General features: G+C 45.7%; 1 protein-coding gene across 3 annotated transcripts in view; it reads right to left on the minus strand.

Annotated features, from left to right (window-relative positions):
- Positions 1 to 805: 805 nt before the first annotated feature.
- Positions 806 to 21870, minus strand: part of RHBDD1 (rhomboid domain containing 1) — a 154400-nt gene continuing 133335 nt past the window's right edge. For all 3 annotated transcript variants that reach the window (XM_077488195.1, XM_077488197.1, XM_077488196.1), the window contains one exon: positions 806 to 3684. In XM_077488195.1, coding sequence (XP_077344321.1) covers positions 3617 to 3684 — 68 coding nt within the window. In that variant the 3' untranslated portion in view covers positions 806 to 3616. The remainder of the gene's footprint in view (positions 3685 to 21870) is intronic.

The following is a 21870-nucleotide window of genomic DNA, read 5'->3' on the forward strand; positions in this document are numbered from 1 at the left end:
TGCCTGGTGTGTTCCTTGGTCTTCATGATGCTCTCTGCGCTTTCAACAGAACCCTGAGACTATCACAGAGCAGGTGCATTTATACAGAGACTTTATTACACACAGGTGGATTCTATTTATCACCATCAGTCATTTAGGACAATATTGGATCATTCAGAGATCCTCGCTGAACTTCTGGAGTGAGTTTGCTGCACTGAAAGTAAAGGGGCCGAATAATTTTGCACGCACCACTTTTCAGTTTTTTATTTGCTAAAAAAGTTTAAAATATTCAATAGATTTCGTTCCACTTCACAATTGTGTCCCACTTGTTGGTGATTCTTCACAAAAAAATTAAAATTTTATATCTTTATGTTTGAAGCCTGAAATGTGGCAAAAGGTTGAAAAGTTCAAGGGGGCCGAATACTTTCGCAAGGCACTGTATATATTTATAATATAAATATATACATATAAATATATATATATATATATATACACACATATACATATATATATATATATATATATATATATATATATATATATATATATATATATATATATATATATATACACATATACATATACACACACACACACACACACACACACACACACACACACATATATATATATATATATACATACATACACATACACATACACACACACACACACACACACACATTTTCATACCAATATTGCCATGTAAATGATATAAAAAACAAAAAAAAAACACATGATGTCCCCACTCCTATCCAAGTCTTAGAGAAGGCTCGGACCGATTCATTTTTCTTTTACTGTGTAGAAAAACTTGCTTAAACAACAATAGTGGCAAAAGATTAAGCACCAAGCTGTCTTTTTTTTAATTTTTTCTGTATCAATACAAAAACAGTGCCATTACAAAAGCTAAAATACCATACAGAAGGCCATAACAGTAAAAAGATGAGTAAAGTCTATAACATGTTTCCTTAAAAATGTTTAGAAAAACTTTGGGAGCAATACAGAAACACAGGAGTAAGAATACATTGATGCAGCCTCTCAGGACACATTTCCACTATTGTGCTGCAGCAACGAACGTCAAGTGTTGGTGCGACATTCAGTGTAAATGGATGGATGTTGCAGCGCAGCAAAGCACAACACATGGCAACAAACCTAATATGTGTTGTTGAACGTTGGCAGAAATTGTACTTTCTGGTGCATTAGGTCATCCCATTTAAATAAGGTGTTACTAAATCCACAACAGTAAAAATCAGTCTGTACATGCAGTAAAGCATGCTTGTTATACTCACTGTGGAACCTAAGGGGTCAATCCTCCATATTGTATAAAAAGACTGTTTTGATCCTGTATTCTCTGTTCCTCCCCTTCTTCCATTGTCCCCAATCCATTTGCTGATAGTACAGAGCCTTGGGGGCACTCTGCACATGCTCAGTTTGGTGTGTATCGCTAGAGTTTTTTTTCTCTTGGGAGAGTCCATGTGATCAGCACAGGGCCAATGAGGGTCAGGGGTCATGCAGCCTCATAGGACAATCAGGGGAGAATGAAAACTCCTCCTACAAGCGTTAACCAGACATTGATAGAAGTCACAAGACTGCTATATACTGCTGGTGAGAAAAGGAATTTAGCAGCTTATATTTACTACAACTATTGCATTTCCATGCTCTGTGTAATGTGGCAGACCAAATATAATGAATGCAGGGTCCGGAGTTTAGTAACACTTTAATAAGCTGCCTTAATGCAACGCATGTTAAGTAGTAGCATAAAATGCATCAATGCGCATGCAATAATGCACTGAAACAGTTTAGTGTCCAGTCATTTCATTTAGGGTCCATTCATTCTCTACATTTACATTTTGTAAAAGGTTAAGATGACCAAAGCCAAATAAGCTCCTTAACCAACTCCTCTTAACAATCTGCCTCACTGATACCATTTGCTGAAGTTGCCACAGAGCTTGCATGATTGAAAAATCTGCAAAAAAAAAAAAGTCCTTGATAGCAAAGGAAGGCAACTGGCTGAGGAGAGGTTTTTCAACATCAGAAAATCTCAGTGAATGAGGCAATTCTGCACATAGAGCTTCTGCTTAGACTAGGGGTGCTCAACCTTTTGAAGACCAAGGGCCACTTAACCAGTTCCCGACTGGCGCGCGACGATGTACGTCGGCAGAATGGCACGGGCAGGCAAACTGGCGTACAGGTACGTCCAGTTGAATTAGCCACCCTGCCATTGCGTGCGTGCGTGCCGCCGGTGGCGCGCGGTGGTCGGGACCCCTGTGAGTCCAGGCCCGGGGGTCCTGCAGACTCGATTGCCGCGGGGATACCCGCAATAGTCTCACGGGGAAGGAGAACGGGGAGATGTCTGATGAGTCCGCTGTAATGTCGCAGTCACAATAAAAATCTCTGATCGCCGCCATTACTAGTAAAAAAAATGATTTATAAAAATGCCATAAAACTATCCCCAATTTTGTAAACGCTATAAATTTTGCGCAAACCAATCAATAATCGCTTATTGCGATTTTTTTTTGCAAAAATATGTAGAAGAATACGTATCGGCCTAAACTGAGGAAAATTTTTTATTTTTTTGGGGGGATATTTATTATAGCAAAAAGTAAAAAAATAATGCGTTTTTTTCAAAATTGCTGCTCTTTTTTTGTTTATAGCGCAAAAAATAAAAACCGCAGGAGTGATCAAACACCACCAAAAGAAAGCTCTATTTGTGGGAAAAAAAGGACGCGCAATTGTCAGTTAAAGCGACAGAGTGCCGGAAAAAGTGGTCTGGTGATTGGCCTGCAAAATGGTCAGGTCTGAAAGTGGTTAAGTGATATGGTAACTATTTGTGGGTCACAATGAAATTAAGTGGTGCATAATTTCTAATTTATTAGGTGATATTTTTATTAGATATTAGATTAGATATTTAATTTATTTTATTTTGAATATCATAATGAACATTTTCCTTCTGCAGCCACTGAATGCTGGTGGGCGAGAAGAGAAGGAGATGTCGACTTTCAGCGATTGCAGGAGGAAAATGGAGAGGGTTGGTTCCTCTAAATGCTGCCCCTGCCGCCTCTCCTGTACAAGTGTAAAACAGAATGTGAGGACTGGAGCAGTGTTTCTCAACTCCAGTCTTCAAGGAGCCTCAACAGGTCATGTTTTCAGGCTTTCCATTATTTTGCACAGGTGATTTGTTCAGTTTCACTGTCTTAATAATTACAACAGCAGTTTGAACTGAGGGAAATCCTGAAAACATGACCTGTTAGGGCGCCTTGAGGACTGTAGTTGAGAAACACTGCCAATGACAATGGCAGACAATGAGAAATATATTTTCCATGGCCCGCTAGCAGTGCTGGAATTTACAGCATTGTCTGCTGCCAGCCACCAGACGGCATACTGTACGGACAGTTGGTGTAATTTGGAAATAACTTGTATTAGGGTAGGTAAATATAGGAAACAGGATCAGCTGCCTGATAGATGGACATTACAGAAATATGGGGTCCTCAATATCTGTACACACTGTTCACTCGACGCTCTGTTGGTGGTGCAATCTCAGTCGGTGCCATGTGAAAGGCAATAGAACATAGTAAATACTGAGCACATTAGTAAACATTAGCTTTAAAAAGTCTTTAAGACACAATTTGGGCATTTCTTAGAATCTGTTTAATCTTCGTCTTCTGAGCTCGTCCAAAGTTGGTTGCCGAGAAGTTTCCCTATGTCCTAAAAGTGAAAACAAGTAAAATTTTGATCAGGTGTATGATGTGTCTAAGCAATCAAAGATATGATAAAAGGTTATCAATAGCAATTTCTCAGCACTATCTATAAGGACCCATTCATATTTGTATAAGCATGCAAATGTACTTCTACTAGAAATCTCACTTATTCCTACAGTATGTGGTCCGTTTCACATCAACATACTGCCGCTTGGTCATTCTTATAACATAAAACATGCAGCATTTTCAAGCATTTATGTGCAGCACATGTACCCATTGAAATGAATCATAAATGCACAAAACTATATGGGGTTGATTTACGAAAACTGGAGTGTGCAAAATCTGGTGCAGCTGTACATGGTAGCCAATCAGCTTCCAGATTTTCTTGTCAAAGCTTAATCGAACAAGCTTAAAGTTAGAAGCTCATTGGCTACCATGCACGGCTGCACCAGATTTTGCACTCTTCAATTTTAGTAAATCAACCCTATATATGAAGCAAATTTGCAAATTCAAAGGTTTTTAGTGTATCTGCACCATGGAAAATCTATTTTAGCCTGACCTCATACTTTATATACCTGTGCACAAAAAACAAAATTTTTAAAACACATATTTAAAATGTACATTAGGAATGCGGGCATGTGTTACTGCATGCACATGGCCGTGAAAAGGCCCTTGAGAGAATTTGTTTTGTGTCGACTCTCTGCAGAAATATCTGCCTCAATCTTCAACTGCATCTGTGACCAACTTTGCTTGGCCTTATGACAAGCACTAGTATCACCTGGCTCCACAAAATTATCCCTAGGAAAAAAATGTAATATCCATATGAGGGTAAGTCACGCTACTGCTTAGCAAGGTATCTCACAGGCACAGTAAATGGCAAAATAGCAAGCTAGTGGGTGATGAAATTATCTAAATTCCTTGCAAATATTGACCATTTGTTTATCTGTCAGATAATGGAATCTAGCTTTATGATCTGCCATACCTTTACAATTGAACAGATATTGATTTCACAGGTTATGTGGCTGATTAGGTACAAAAAATACCTGTGTAATTTATACGTGCAAAGTTTTACAGTGTTGAGGTGGAAACTCTTTTTATGATATCTAGAGCAGCTTTTGCACAATCTTTCCCCTGGCACCAACAGCATATTTGCCAACTGTCCCGAATTTCCTGGGAAAAACCGCCCACCCCCTGCCCCGCTGCCAGTCTGTCTGTGACCTGTTGTGGAAAGGGGCAGGGAGTGGGCGGCTTCGCAGCTCAATTTCTATTGTAGCCCCCCAGCCGGCTCCGCCTCCATTTTGTTCCCCCTCGGCCTCTGTTACTTCTGCAATGGCGGTGGAGACACCGCTGGGGGGACACCTGATGTAAGGGGGACACTGCTGCAGGGATACCTGATGTACGGGTGATACCGCTGCGGGAATACCTGATGTAAGGGGGACACCGCTGGGGGGAGGGATACCTGAAAGGGGGACACACCGCTGGGGGGGTACTTGATGTAAGGGGGACACTGCTGTGGAGATACCTCATTTAAGGGAGGGGGGGCTCCACTGGGGGCACCCGATGTAAGGGGGACTCTACGGGGAATGCCTGGTGTAAGGACAGACTCTGCTGGGAATGCCTGATGTAAGGAGGGACTCTGCTGGAGACACCTGATGGCATCTGGTGGCAGGCGACAGTGGCAAGCAACAGGCTCAGGGCTCCCACTGATTCTGCATTATGGTTAGTTGAGCTATTTCATTTTATATTACAATGTAATAGTAATAATGCGCTTCAATCATCCTGATACCATAACACCCATGGTGCCGGGATGATTGAAGCGCCAAAACCAAATGTTTGGAGTATCTTTATCTGCTGATTGTTAACATTTCTGAAATACACATGTAGTACTAACCCCCAAAGGAGCTGCTGGTTTGACTGGGCTTACCGTTACCTTATTCACCTCGATTTGCGTGTCTAGGGGTTTCCTGGGTAGATGGCCCAGAAACTTTAGAGACTGACGACAGATCCACTTAAAGCGATTTTTATTTGCAAAAAGTAGTTAACGAACAGTCTCTCAGTATAGGATCAGAGGGTTAGGAGAAAAGTCCAGGTACTCTTAGTGTCCAAGTCAGTAATAAAGAACTTGCTTACTTCGACTAAATCCAGAGCATAGCCATTCACAGCTGGATGTTCACTCTAGTTGGATAGTCCCTCTCTCACAAGGCCTAGCAGCCAACAAGGTGCTCAAATCAGGAACAAGTATCTGCCACAGACTTTTTTGTAGAATATGTAGGAATAAGTCTCTGCCACAGACTTTGTTGTAGAACATGAACAAGGAAACTTGAATACTTGTGCGGTACCAGTATCTTTCAGCCGGTTCTGCGATACCCACAAAATTGGATTCACCTAGGCCCCTCAGCCTTACCAGGTTCTTGCTAAGAAGCCAACCTGTGCGTGGCCTTCTTCTGAAGAGTCCTCCCCTGGATAGCTACAAAGTTGCTGGGCCTCTCCACAACCAGAAACGGCACCGGACCACCTCCAAAACCTTTCCTTAGTTTCCTTGCCTCGGGCTAGCCAGCCCCGAGACAAAGTCGGGTGGATCCGCACCCCAGGCCATAGCCTTCCTGGGGGCTGGTCAGGAGGACCAGGACCATGGAGTCAGAACATACTTCTGGACAGGAACCACGTGACATCCGCATCTTATGTACCCTCTCCCAGAAAGCACAGCAAAAGTGACACTCCCACTGGGCTGGCTCAGAGAGAAAGTAACCTCAAAGCACCCAACCAGACTGTTTCCATGCCTGCCAGAAGAGACAGCGCCCCCTATGGCCAGGCCGAATACCCTATAGTCCAGTCAGACTGATGCTAAGGTCAAAATTTAGAATTATATCCAAACCAAACTGCAGTTCAGGTGTAACATTAAATCCTCTGTCTATCCCTGTTTCTTTAATTTCTTCTCTCTCTTCCTCCCTTTGTTTCTTCCTCCATTCCGTGTTCATCTCAGATTCTAACCACACCCCTTTGAGTCATGCCCCCTTTAAGCCACGCCCAATATTTATCTTAAAGCATGCCACGTTTTTTCTTCCCCCGCTACGTCACACCAAACAAATGCCCCGCCCCCTAATTATAAGACCCCACCCACAAAAAAAAGTGTCCCAATGATTTTTTTTACAATGTTGCCAACTATGCACCAGGAGTACAAATAACCTCCCATATTCATAGACAGTAATCAGTGAATAACAAACTGTTGGTGAGACTTGGGGACAATGATCTGGAGCCAAAATAAATATTTATATGATCCACAATGTTGTATCTGATGCTATTTTGCATTTTTATAAACTACTTGCAAAATGACAGCTGAAATTTGTTAGGCCTTTTTCCAGAACTTTTAGCTTTCCTAAAATGCTTTCCTAAGTAAACTGTATTTTTTAAAACTGAGCTGTGTTCGGCTAGAACATGGCTTTTGTGTTTTCTTGATGCCCATACAGGGGACCTCAAATACCCTCTGCTTTACGTATGCTGTTGGCTGTATGACCAACGGGTGGTCAGACATCAACAAGATAATGCTTGTGAGTCAGCACTTTTAAGGCTGTTTATCTAGAAACAAGAGTTAAGTATTTGGATTTGGCTTAATGCAGGTCAGCTAGAGGAAGCACTTTATTAATGAGCCACTTAAGCTAAAGCAGCATAACAGCTTTAAGTAAACTGTAATTAGTTTGCACTATAGCTCATCTGCCAGCAGGTGGCAGCAGAGTCATACACAGGATTCTGCCAGCATATTAGGACAAATGCCAGTCAGCAAAGCTTTCCACATAGTAAGCAGAATTAGGCTTATTTTGAAACAGATGGGCACTACAGAAGCTGCTCTACTGAATGTTATGGGGTTGTTTATTGTCTGGCTGGTTTCAAAATCAGGGATTACTCTGCAGCATCTAGCAGTTTCTGTGTCACATCAGGCTGCAACCACAGTGAGTGAAAGCCCTCGGGATCCCCATGTAGGATTTTTTTTTTCATTCTTTAGTAATCCAGACTAAAAAACAAATCACGTTGCACTGTGCATGCTTTATGACAACTCATGATTTTATTATTTCAGGCAACACTTCACACTCTTATTACAAAGATTTAAAAAACAAAAAACAAAAAACACTTCATCCCCAAGCTGTCAATGTTGAACGCGCCATAATAAAATAATACTAAGACAATGAAAATGCGTTAACATGTATGGCAGACTTTGTTTCTCAAACTATCTGTTCCACTGATTTAAAATAGGACTTTGCGACCCCTTTCACACCAGGGCGTTTTGCAGGTGCTATAGCGTTAGAAATAGCGCCTGCAATCCACCCTAAGACCCCTTTCACACCACACCGCCCATAGCATCGGCAGTAAAACGCCGCTATTTTTAGCGGCGTTTTACCGCCGGATTTGCGGCTCATTTCGGCCGCTAGCGGGGCGCTTTTACCCCCCCGCTAGCAGCCGAGAAAGGGTTAAAACCACCAGCAATATGCCGTAATAGCGGCGTTTTGCCGGCAGTATTACAGCCCTGTCCCAATGATTTCAATGGGGAGCAGCGGTGGAGGAGCGGTAAACACACCGCTCCAAAGAAGCTGCTGGCAGGACTTTTTCCTGACGTCCTGCCAGCGCACTGCTGTAGTGCGAAAGCCCTCGGGCTTTCACACTACAGACAACGGTGCAGCTTTTTTAGACCCCTTTCACACCAGGGCGTTTTGCAGGCGCTATAGCGTTAGAAATAGCGCCTGCAATCCGCCCTAAGACCCCTTTCACACCACACTGCCCATAGCGTCAGTGGTAAAACTCTGATATTTTTAGCGGCGTTTTACCACCGGATTTGCTGCGCATTTTGGCCGATAGCGGGGCGTTTTTACCCCCCGCTAGCGGCCGAGAAAGGGTTAAAACCGCCAGCAATACGCCACAATATCGGCGTTTTGTCGGCGGTATTACAGCGCTCCCCAATTGATTTCAATGGGGAGCAGCGGTGGAGGAGCGGTAAACACACATCTCCTTCACCGCTCCAAAGAAGCTGCTGGCAGGACTTTTCCTGACGTCCTGCCAGCGCACCGCTGTAGTGTGAAAGCCCTCGGGCTTTCACACTACAGACAATGGTGCAGCTTCTAGGGCGGATTGCAGGCGCTATTTCTAATACTATAGCGCCTGCAAAACTCCCTGGTGTGAAAGGGGTCTTAAAAAAGCTGTACCATTGTCTGTAGTGTGAAAGCCCGAGGGCTTTCACACTACAGCGGTGCGCTGGCATGACTTCAGGGAAAAGTCCTGCCAGCAGCTTCTTTGGAGCGGTGTGTTTACCGCTCCTCCACCTCTGCTCCCCATTGAAATCAATGGGACAGCGCTGTAATACCGCCGGCAAAACTCTGCTATTGCGGCGTATTGCTTGTGGTTTTAACCCTTTCTCAGCTGCTAACGGGGGGTAAAAGCGCCCTGCTAGCGGTCGAAAACTTTTTCCCCACAAATAGAGGTTTCTTTTGGTAGTATTTGATCGCCTCTGCGTTTTTTATTTTTTGCTCTATAAACCAAAAAAAAAAACTAATATTTTTACTTTCTGCTATAAAACATACCCAATATAAAAAGCTAATTTATTCGTCAATTTAGGCCAATATGTATCCTGCTACATATTTTTGGTAGAAAGAAACCCCCCAAAAAAGCATATATTGATTGGTCTGCGCAAAAGATATAGTATCTACAAACTATGGGAGATTTGTATTTATTTTACTAGTAATGGCACCGATCAGCGACTTATAGCAGGACTGCGATATTGCAGCAGACAAATCGAACACCTGACACTCTTTGGGGAACAGTGACACTAATAAAGTAATCAGTGTTAAAAAAATATGCACTGTCCCTGTACTAATGACACAGGCAGGGAAGGGGTTAACATCAGGGATGATCAAAGGGTTAAATGTGTTCCTAGAGAGTGCTTACTAACTGTGGGGAGTTGCTTTGACTGGGGGAAGGTAAAGATCTGTGTTCCTTCTTAGCAGAAACACAGGAACAGTACATTCCTCTCTTACAGAATGACCCGTTGATTGGTTCCCGCTGTGTTCAATCACATGAGAGCGGTGCGCTGGCGGTGCGTGCACAATGTACATGATCTGGCACAGAGTGGCCGCCCCGCCGCAGTATATGTGCGTGGGGCAGTGCGCAAGCAGTTAAGGTAAAAAATATTGAGGCAATCAGTATCGCTCCTTCCATTCAATTTAATGCATCGTGATCAGTGGGTGGTACTGCCTGCTGAACGCAAAGGCAGGGATAATTTTTACTGCAGCATTTTAACTGCACACCCCAGCCGCTATTATGGTAGCATAGGGCAATAGGCATGGAAACTATAGCTCAGCCATGTGATTTTACCACCTCCCAACTGCTAATGTAAACTAGGCCTTAGGGTATCTCTACTCTGGATAGAGGAGCAATGAGACACCTTTTGACAGCAGCCATGTCAATCTGGGAAGAACACAACATGCACCAAGGCACCTTTCACACAAGAAGTCAGATAAAGTCCAGCTGTCTTTTTTAGCCAGACCCAATTGGACCCTCCATTCTATGGCAGTCGGATGTATAACCTGCTACCTCCAGGTCGGATCTTATTTGACAAAAAAGTAAGGGGATCCGTTCCCCTCCACCTGGCCGGATCAGATTGGAGGGGAGTCGGGTATGAATGAACAGCCATTCCATTTGCATCCAACAGCCCGCAGAGCAGCCTATGTCCGTGTTCGCTCTGCATTACCGGAGCAGACGTGGACCTGTCACCTGCCCGCTCTGCTCAGCTCAGGGGGAGATCAGCAGGATCCCCTGCTGAGGAAAAAATGGATCTGGCCTGTATGAAAGGAGTCTCCCAACACCTTTCTGTTGGGGATTGCCATCCTTTATATGCCAGAGATGCACTTCAGTCCCAGCTTGAGAACATGCATAACTTTTCACAGTCTGATATCACATGAAACTTGTAACTTAAGGTCCAGAATATATATGTATATTAGAATAGTTATAGTTTTTACGCAGAGATTTATCAACCTCACTGCTTCATTTACTGCTATCCATTTTATTTTTTTACTGCAGGCTTCTATTCTTATCTTTGGAAAGCAGTAATATCCTCATACTGGTCTCATCTGCCAGATTAATGTAATTAACAGCAACTGAGGCTCATCTAAATGTGTCTGCTCAATTAAGAGCTGCCTGCCAGTCGCTTTTCTTGGAAAGGAAGATAGAGCACATTACATCTTCAATGAAACATCCCTTTCCCCAAATATAATATACCTTCTATGACATTTTTAGGCACCGAAACAGCTACTCAAAAATGAGCAAGGCCTAGTTTACACATACAAAAATATATCCTCGTCAGGTCCGGCAGGCAGTACAGGCATTAAATGCAAATTATTCAAATGGTTGCTGCCTGTCAAAATCCCTCTGAAATGCAGTCCACCACGGATTACGTTTCAGAGTGACAAGGGTTGCCACAAGTGTAAAAAAAAAAAAAGCCCTAAGGAAGAGAAATGCCACACAATCTGTAGCCATGGAACTTTGTGGCTATCACCTGTTACAAGAAACTGCTTTGCTGGAAGTTTTGTAGCTTTCTAGAGACACATACTATTTCATAGCAAAAACAGCTACAGAAGTGGCTGCAAACATAGTACAAATGTAGTACAGTGTCTTGGTACACTTCTAACTTGCAGAACTAGGGTGCTTGGCATGATTTCTGGTCTAGGCACTACATACATGGATTTTAAAGCTGGGTTCATACTAGTCCGGTGCAAATTCAGTGGTTCCTCTCTGTTGTAGCTGCGGATCAGCTGACCAGGAAGAGGAGGGGAGGTGGAGGAGGGGGAGAGAATTTGTGTTTACAACAGAACACATCTGCGAATCATATGCATTCCCATTGAAGATTATGTGCCCGCAATTCGCACATGTTTTTTGTGCAAAGGCAGAGTGTGAATGCAACGCACACATGTGAACCAGACCCATTGAAAAAAACAATTTTCAAGTGATCTGCGAATTGGATGCGATGTAAACTGCATCCAATTCGCATATGTGTGAACCCAGCCTAAAAGATAATTTCACCTTTGGGAACATGTGTAGCACCCTGGGGTTTAGTCAGGGAGCTCCTCACAAATTTACTTGCTAAGAACAGTCATCTTGGTTGACTGATAGAGATCTATTGATTTCTCCCTAAGTTTGGCCTTGTTGCACCTTTCTCTTCTACCACTAGGTGGCCGGGAACTTGGTGGTACTAGATATGAGAAGGGCAACCCAAGGTCAGGTTATGGGTATCTCAGGCAATGGGCAGGGGTTTTCTTGAATCCCTTGGCCTGCTGGGAGAACCTATATATTCGGGTGAGGTCAGATGATCGCTGTTCTGTGCCGCCTGGATGGCTGTCTGGGTGGACATGTGTCGTATGCCCCGGCCTGCTAGGCTGGAGATTGGGCCTATCCCGGAGGGCATCTGCCTGCCAGGCTGTGTGAGGGCCTATCCCGAAGTAAGAGGGCAGCACAGGGTTGGGATTGTGGCTTGCAGTCCAACCGAAAGGGATGATTCTGTCAGCCGAAGAACCTGTCAGTGGTCGGAGGTAGAAGGGAAGCTGTCGCCACAAAAAAGGGACCAACCTCCTTTACCAGGGACCACAGTGAGTAACTGAAGAAAGTAATAGAACTATATTCTCACAGAACTGGCACAGTGGAGAGTCGGGAAACTTCAGGCGGTGAGCAAGTCAGGGACCCAACCCGCAGAGGAGACACTTGCAGGACAGCCTTGTGAGTCAGGCCAGGGACGTCGCCAGTTAGCAGGGGTGAAGCATCTGGAGTGCCAAGCTAGGGAACAAGCAGGGAAGTATGGGTGCTACCACCGCCAACCTTGGAGGAGCTCAAGGGATTCTGAGTCAATAAATCAGTGGGTCTAGTAAGAGACTGGGAGCTCAGTGTTGAAGAACTACAAGGGGCAATTGTAGTGGAGCTGAAAGAACTGTTACGTTTGAGTTAGGAACTGTTAAAAGGACTGTTGCCATAGGAGACAGTATTCCAGCATGTACAGAAGTGGCGCCTTGCTGGGGCCTTTCCCTGCATGGCTGTCCTCCTATTGAAGTCACAGAGTCTGCCAATTAAATCTATAACTACTTAAGAGTGTCCTGGCCCTAACCCTCTTTGCCACAAAAAAATACAAAAAGGACTGTCAAAAGAAATAAAACCTTTCACATCCAAGAAGTGTCTGGTACCCAATGACTTTCACCATCTTTGCATGCACTATGCCTCACAACCCACTACATATTGAAGGATGTTAGCTATCTTTGGCCTTAGAGGTCCTCATTATATTGGACAAGGCTGGAGACCTTGCTACATTTTTAGGGTGGAACATGGAATGTGTAACGTGTTCACACTGCTGCAGTTACTCGCTGATCCCCTCTCTCCCTGTAACAGTAAGTGAAGGCTGGAAAGAACAAACATTAAAAAACATATTTATAGGGGCACATCTTTAATGAACGGCAATGTAAGTGGGGGGCACTTTTCCACTGACCATCAATGTAGAGGCAACAACCAAAATGACCACAAATGTAAGGCTATGTTTAAACCAGCCCGAGCTCTGAAAATGTTCTGTTTCAGGGTGTTGCTGTCAGATGTTCATAATGAGGTACTTTATAATGAAATTATTGCGCTGCAAGTGTGAGCCTAGCGTTTGGATTACTGTTGTCCCATTGATGGCCCTGGTGTTGCCTGTCAACTTGGCATGGCGCATAGCACCCCCCCCCACCCCCATTTATTTTCTGGCTATTATTAATATTATTATTCATTTAATTTCCGAATTATTGCTGAAGATCAGTTTAATAAATGGAGGAAAAGTATTGATAAAAATGAATCCTCCCCGGTTGGGTTAGCATCACCTGTGGGTTCATCTGGGGTGGATGAGAAAGGCTTATTTAATAGAATAAAACATAAAGAAGATTTAAGCTGGTAAAACCAGAAGAGTCATATTAAAGAAAATGCTATAAGATAAAAATGCAATAATAATTTAGAATACGGCCCCACTGAAAACGCATTGTACTTTCCTTTGAAATGATGAGATAATACATGTTTGTTATAAAGGGCAAACAGAGGGTGCTTGATGCTCTGACTGCTGATGTGACAGAAAACTGCACTGATTCTACAGATAGGATGTTAGAGGTCAATATTCTGCAGGCACGTGGAGGTTTTTTTTCGCGCTTTGCTTTCCCCATGCAGTCTCTAATTCTTGCTACATAATATGGCTATTCTACTTAATAAGAGAATGTCTTGTTTGTGTCTTGGCACATAATACATAAATTATGTCCATAGATTACAGGCAGTGCCTCTTAGCACACTTGATGAAGCTATCCAGCTGGGATCCTGGCAAATCACAAACAGCCAGTCTTTTTTTCTCTTTTAAATTCTCCAAACTGAGACCATTGCAAGAAACATGTTATATTCCATTATATTGGTGCTGCAATAAAAGATTCACATCATAAAAAAAAGGTTGTACCAAAAACAAGCATGCAAAAAGTTCATAATAGAATTCCTCTGACAGATTACTGTACATTACTTATCACACAGAAATGTCTGAGCGAAAGCCTAAGCTTGATTGGAAAACATGAACTGTACATGACTGGATTAACAATGGGTTTCTATGCAAGAGAACCAGTCACTATGAAGGAGACCTAATGCTGCAAAGCAGAAGGGTGGGAAAGGTAAAAAAAGTATATCTTTAACCACTTCAGTTCCGGAAGAATTTAGCCCCTTCCTGACCAGAGCACTTTTTGCGATTCGGCACTGCTTCGCTTTAACTGGCAATTGCGTGGTCATGCGACGTGGCTCCCAAACAAAATTGACAACCTTTTTTTCCCACAAATAGAGCTTTCTTTTGGTGGTATTTGATCAACCCTGCGGTTTTTATTTTTTTGCGCTATAAACAAAAAAAGAGCATCAATTTTGAAAAAAAAAAAATGCATTATTTTTTACATTTGCTATAATAAATATCCCCCAAAAATATATTAAAAAACATTTTTTTCCCTCAGTTTAGGCCGATATGTATTCTTCTATATATTTTTGGTAAAAAAAACAAAAACGCAATAAGCAATTGATTGGTTTGCACAAAAGTTATAGCGTCTACAAAATGGGGGATCGTTTTATGGCATTTTTATTAGTGTATGTAATTATATATATATATATATATATATATATATATATATATATATATATATATATATATGAAACCATTGATGCTCCCCGCTGAAACCACTTCCTGTGGAAGGGAATTCCATATCCTTACTATCTTACCGCTCTTACAGTAAAGAACTCTCTACACAGTTTAATGTTAAACTGATTTTTTTCTAATTTTAATGAATGGCCATCTGTCTTATTTAATTCCCTTACGCAGAAAAGTTGTATCCCTATTGTGGGGTCACCAGTACAGTATTTGTACATTAAAATCATATCCCCTCCCAAGCATCTCTTCTCCAAAGAGAAAAAGTTCAGTGCTCTTAACCTTTCCTCATAAATAATGTCCTCCAGTCCGTTTATTAGTTTTGTTGCCCTTCTCTGGACTCGCTCCAGTTCTAGCACATCCTTCCTGAGGACTGGTGCCCAGAACTGGACAGCATACTCCAGGTGCGGCTGGACCAGAGTCTTGTAGAGTGGGAGAATTATTGCTTTATCTCTTCAGTTAATCCCCTTTTTAATGCATGCCAATATTCGGTTTGCTTTGCTTGCAGCAGCCTGGTATTGCATGCAATTGCTGAGAATGTCTTCTACTAGAACCCCCAGGTCATTTTCCATCCTAGATTCCCCTAGAGGTTGTCCCCTCTAGTGAGTAGATTGCATTCATATTTTTGCAACCCAAATGCATAATTTTACATTTTTCCTCATTAAACCTAATTTTCCATGTAGTTGCCCACCCCATTAATTTGTTCAGATCTTCTTGCAAGGTTTCCACATCCCGTGGAGAAGTTATTGCAATGCTTAGCTTAGCATCATCCACAAATACAGAGATTGAACTGTTTATCCCATCCTCTAGGTCGTTTATGAATAAATTAAATAGGATTGGTCCCAGGACAGAACCCTGGGGGACCTCACTTTCCACCCATGCCCAGAGTACTCCCCATTTATCACTACTCTCTGAACTCGCCCCTGCAGCCAGTTTTCAATCCATATACTCACCTTATGGTCCACGACAACTGACCTTACTTTGTAAAGTAAACGTTTATGGGGAACTGTATCAAATGCTTTTGCAAAATCCAGATACACCACGTCTACGGGCCTTCCTTTATCTAGATGGCAGCTCACCTCCTCATAGAAGGTTAATAGATTGGTTTGGCAAGAACGATTCTTCATGAATCCATGCAGATTACTGCTAATGATACGGCTTTCATTACTAAAATCTTGTATATAGTCAAAGAATCTATATATCTATACTATCATCCCCTCCAAGAGCTTGCATACTATTGATGTTGGGCTAACTGGTCTGTAATTCCCAGGGATGTATTTTGGCCCTTTTTAAATACTGGTGCTACATTGGCTTTTTGCCAATTAGCTGGTACCATTCCAGTCAGTAGACTGTTCGTAAAAATTAGGAACAATGGTCTGGTAATTACTTGACTGAGTTCCTTAAGGACCATTGGGTGCAAGCCATCTGGTCCCGGTGACTTATTAATGTTACGTTTTTCAAGTCTTTTCAAGCCATGACAGGTTTCCTTTAATTGCAAAAATAGTAGTGAGCGAGTTACTCATCTTATATCGCAAATGTTAAAAACAGGTGATTATATTACAAATAAATGTGTAAAAAGGAAATCTCAAAGCAGATAAATCATTGTGCAAGAAAAGTTAAAGGTATTCCCTTTAAAAGAGGCACTTCATCCAAGAAAGAAACATTAAAAAGTCAGTAGCGGGGCGTGACCGGAAGTCGACCCGGATGGCAGCCTAAGTCTCCTGCTCTCCCACCAGCCTCAGATATATCGCACCAAAGGGGAGAATCCAGCTCCATCCGATGGGGAAATCTAGGGCCACACGGTCCTCCAGCTCCAAGGGACCTCCCGCACCGTCGCTGGGCACTGCCACGGACCTCCGGTCCTTTTTTTCCACAACGGAGCTCCCGACCGCCAGGCCTCCCAAAATGGCGCCGGCGGCCGCAGCCGCGCCGGCGCGGGCTCCTTCTCCAGCCTGCAGGGCCCATCCGCACATCCAGCACGGACCGAGGGATCGAGGACCACCGCAGATGACGTCCCCGGGCCCGGAGGCCTTCGGTGCGGTGAGTCAAACCCCGGTCCCGCCCGCCTCCGAGACCGCCCAGCTAGGCCTGCGGCCTACCACGCCGCCGCCAGGGCACAAGACCAGGCCCTCCCTGGGACCCTCTCTAACCCCATGCTGCACAGCACCGCAGTCCCCCCACCGCACGTCCGCGGCTTTAGACACCGGCGAGGAGTTTCTGAGCGGGACTGGACAGATCGGGGAGGGGGGTGGACTAGGCCTGGGGCCCTCTGGCAGTAGGTCCCCCCCACCTCCGAACACTCAGTGCTCACTGGCCTTGCCCAGGCTGCTCCGGACGCCCCCGGACTCCAGTGCTGGGTCCGAGGGGTCCCCCCTCTCTTTTGCAGCCGAGGACTTTCCTGCCCTCCCCCCCCTGAGGAGCCCCTGATCTGGACGTACCGGGGGCCCGGGGGAATGGACGGACCCCTGCTGAACCATGACTCGGGGTCGCCCCCACCTAAGTCCCAGAGGCTGGGCACCTCGGGGCACCCCTCCCCCACACGTGATTGCGGGGAACGACCAGGGATGACGGCTTATCCGGGGGGGTCCGCAGCCCTTCCACCCCAGGATACCAGGGGACGACACCAGCCACCTCCCTTGGCCTGTGCTTCAGAGTGGCCGGGGGTCTGGGATTCCCTCCCTGAGCATGCCCCCCCCTCACGTACTGCAGGCCCCGCGGACCCTAGACCACTGTCGCCACGTCATCACACAGACCGGGACGACCCGGGAGACATGACCACAACACCACCGTATCCTCAGTGGCAACAATACTTACAAGCGATCCCTACTAAAGAGGATTTTAAACAACTGATTGAAGATGTCAAATCCACGTGTCGGGCGGAAATACAAACGCTCCACTCGGGCCTTAAGCACCTTGCGGACAGGGTGGAGATGGCTGAAGAGGAGATACAAGAAACCAAAATTGCGGTCCACAAAACCCAAACGCAAGGGGCTGAACACCACTTGCTCCTGAGAGATATGCAGCGCCATGTGGAGGATTTGGACAATAGGGGGCGCCGGCACAACATCAGAGTACGTGGGGTTCCGGAGTCGGAGGGCCCAGAGGACGCTCAGATTATCTTGCAGGAGCTATTCAACACTCTCCTCGGAGAACCCCCCACTAAATTTATTGAGATGGACAGAGCTCATAGGGCCCTACGCCCCAAAAATGCTACTTCGGGCCCCAGGGACTTTATTTGCAGAGTCAACTCATTCCACCTCAAGGAGGATATCCTGCGACAAGCCCGTTTAGCCCGAGAGGTGTCTTTCCGGAACCACCCAGTGCAACTCTTCCCGGACCTCTCCTGGATTACGCTGCAAAAACGTAGACTTCTCCAACCCTTGCTCCGTACCCTGCAAGAAGCCCAGATCCAGTACCGCTGGGGTTTTCCATTTAGCCTCACTGCCAAACATCAGGGTAAATCGGCCTCCCTGAGATACCCTGAAGATCTGCCGACTTTTTGCGAGGACCTGGGCATCCGCCCACCCAGGCTTCCCGATTGGGACCTCATCGCTACTCAACCCACCCCTCCGACGTTGTGGCAAAAGGTCCCCCCACGCCAACGACCCAGAAACCGGGATACGCAAAACAAACCTAAGAGGCAAGGCCCTGGCTGAAGATCCCGGCCCTTCATCCCCCCTTTTTCTCTTTTCCAAGTGACTTTTAACTTTTCTCATCACGGCCTAGTTGGCCCTCCGCGACCTGTTGCCGGTGAAGATGAAGATTTGCAGCGTCCCGGACCGCTTAGCGGCGTAGTGATCAGACGTTGTTTTGCCCTAGTTCTAGTTGCACTCATTACCCTTTCCCCTTTGGTGCCTTTTCAACAATCAACCGCACTTAGGCTGCTGGTTGGGAGATTCGGGAGAGTGGGTTCCCCCTTGCTCTCACGACCCTCCCTCTAACCCCTTTTTTTTTTGGGGTTGCTTTTCATTTTTAGTTACTTTATTCATATTATCTATACTTTAGTGATTCTGTTCCTGTTCAAGTTTTTACACATATTAAGCTCCTCTATTCCTCCTTAGGACCTGAATGAGGAGACCTGGACTCCTATGCGGCCGCCAGGCCCAGGCCTTGTGCCCTGGGTCTGGTGGCCCCCTGGGAATCCGCGTAGTCCCGGATAACTTTTTTACCCGGGGCCGTATATTGCCCTTTGTTTGGTCCGGTTATGGGCCCATGTTTTCAATGCAATGCCTCTTTTGTGGTACTAATGTTTTTCTCCCTTCTCTCACTTTCTACTTCCCCCTCTTTTCTCTCCTCTGTCATCCTTCCGCTGCCTGCAGGGATCGGACACGTAGTGGCGGGGCCCTACGACCGGAAAGCGTCTGCTCCTGGCTCCTGGCGGCCCATCCTGGACGTGGTGGTCGGGTAAGATTTACTAAACACAGACCGCTCCCCTACCCCCCCCCACCCCCCCCGGACTTGACTGATGGCTAAGATTCTATCTATGAATGTTCACGGTTTAAATTCAAACAGGAAACGGCATCTGGCACTAAGGGAGTTTAAACAGTCGGGAGCGGATATTATCCTGGTTCAGGAAACGCACTTTGACAGAGGGGGATCTTTTGCCTTCGCCTCCAGGAGCTTTCCGCTTGTGTATCTATCCTCGGGATCCCACAAGAGAGCGGGGGTGGCTGTCCTGATCCGACAAGGAGCACCCTTTACCTATGTTGATCACTACAGCGATCCTCGGGGGGGTTTCCTGATACTTAAGGGTACATGGCAGTCACGGCCGATCACCCTGTGCACGCTATACGCCCCTAATGTCCATCAGCATAGCTTCCTCTCCAGGGTTTTTGCGCGACTATTTAAGGAAGACCACGGTTATTTGGTGGTGGGAGGAGACTTTAACTTGGCTCACTCGGCCACGGCTGATCGGCAGACAGCGCCTACCCGCGTCCCCCCGCCTAGAGCCCTTCGGGATTCGAGGCTTTTTCGGCAACTCACTCGCCGCTATGCATTGTTCGACGCGTGGCGAGCTCTCCGGCCCGGGGATCGGCAGTACACATATTACTCAGCCCCTCACCACATGCACTCTCGAATTGACTATTTTTTCACTAATAATGCTACATTGAGAGCGACGCGTGCCGCATCTATCCTGCCGATCTCCTGGTCGGACCATGCCCCGATCTTACTTACCCTAGATATAGGCCCCCCGATAACCCGGCCATACAATTGGAAGCTGAACACCTTCCTTCTTCAGCACCTTCCCTCTCAATCGGAATTAACCATGACCCTGCGTCAATATTTTGCTGAGAATTTGACCCCAGACGTCCCCCTCTCCACTGTGTGGGAAGCCCATAAGGCGGTGATGCGGGGTAGATGCATTGCGCTTTCCTCGGCCTTGAAGCGAGACGTCGCGGCCACCAAGCTTAACACCGAGAAGGAACTTAGACAGTTAGAGCAGAACCTGCAGGCCTCACCGACGGTACCACTCCTTAGGAAAATTGTTAATTTGCGTACGGCGCTGGCGGACCTGGCGCTTTGCCGCGTCGAGAAGGCCCTTCTGAGGATCAAACAGACATACTATGACAGGGGCAATAAGGCACACTCCCTTCTAGCGCGGAAGCTCAAAGACAAAACCCTTCTCTCTGCCCCACACCAGATAAAAACTAGATCTAATGCGGTTGTCTCCCACCCCAAAGACATAGTTGATACGTTTGCGGGCTTTTACGCAGAGCTCTATAATAGTCCTGACATCCCTAAGCACCCCAGTGTCGCTGGAGGTCTCACAGCGTATACAGCAGTATTTGTCCGACAGCGCCATTCCCAAAATTAGAGATTCGGACTTGCTCATTTTGAACAAGCCCGTCACGGAAGACGAAGTGGGAGAGACCATTCAATCCCTCCCCGCACATAAGTCCCCAGGCCCAGACGGGCTGCCCTACGAATATTACAAAGCATTTTCTCCCCTCTTAACCCCGCATATGAGCAGACTCTTTAATGCTTTTCTACAGAAAACACCCGTCCCCCCAGATATGCAACGTTCCTTCCTTACCTTAATCCCCAAACCAGATAAGGACCCCATCCACTGTGCGAATTATAGACCCATTGCGCTGCTGAACGCGGACCTAAAAATTTTTACTAAATTGCTATCTATGCGCCTTAACAAGGTCCTACCCTCTTTGATCCATAAGGACCAGGTGGGCTTTGTCCCCCTCCGACAAGCGGGGGATAACACCCGGAAGGTGATAGACCTGGTCGAGGTGGCGAACAGGGAGGAAGTGCCGTCCCTGCTCCTGAGCTTGGACGCAGAAAAAGCATTTGATAGACTGGGTTGGCCCTTCCTCTTCGCCACTCTGACCCACATAGGGATGGAGGGACCTTTTCTGCGAGCCATACAACATCTTTACACCGACCCGTCTTCTCAAGTGAAGACTCCCTTTGCCACCTCTTCCCCCTTTTCCATCTCCAACGGCACGCGTCAGGGATGCCCGCTGTCACCCCTACTATTTGCCCTCTGTATTGAACCCCTGGCGGCGTCTATCAGGCGGAACCAGGCTATAAGAGGGGTTCCGGTGCGAGGCCAGGAGTTTAAGGTATCACTATTTGCGGACGACGTAATTCTCACTCTTACCCAACCCAGAATATCCCTGCCCAACCTGCACATGGAGCTGGACCGTTACAGTGAGCTATCGGGTTACAAACTTAATGCGTCGAAATCCGAAGCCCTTCCGATTAACATTCCACCGTTGGAGGTGGAACACCTACGATCCAACTTCCCCTACCATTGGAGGTCCACCTCCCTTCGATACCTGGGGGTAAACATCACCCCAACCTATACCTCCCTTTATCAGGCAAACTACCCATCCCTCTATGGAGATATTAGGCGTCTCGTGCTAAAGTGGCGGAAACACCAGATATCTCTGCTTGGTAGAATAGCCTCTGTGAAGATGGTTATCCTCCCGAAACTCCTCTACCTTTTTCAGACCCTCCCCATTCCAGTCCCCT

This window comes from Lithobates pipiens, unplaced genomic scaffold (assembly GCF_037356315.1).
Source record: "Lithobates pipiens isolate NorthernLeopardFrog02 unplaced genomic scaffold, aLitPip1_a1.2 Scaffold_18, whole genome shotgun sequence".
NCBI classification, from domain to species: Eukaryota; Metazoa; Chordata; class Amphibia; order Anura; family Ranidae; genus Lithobates; species Lithobates pipiens.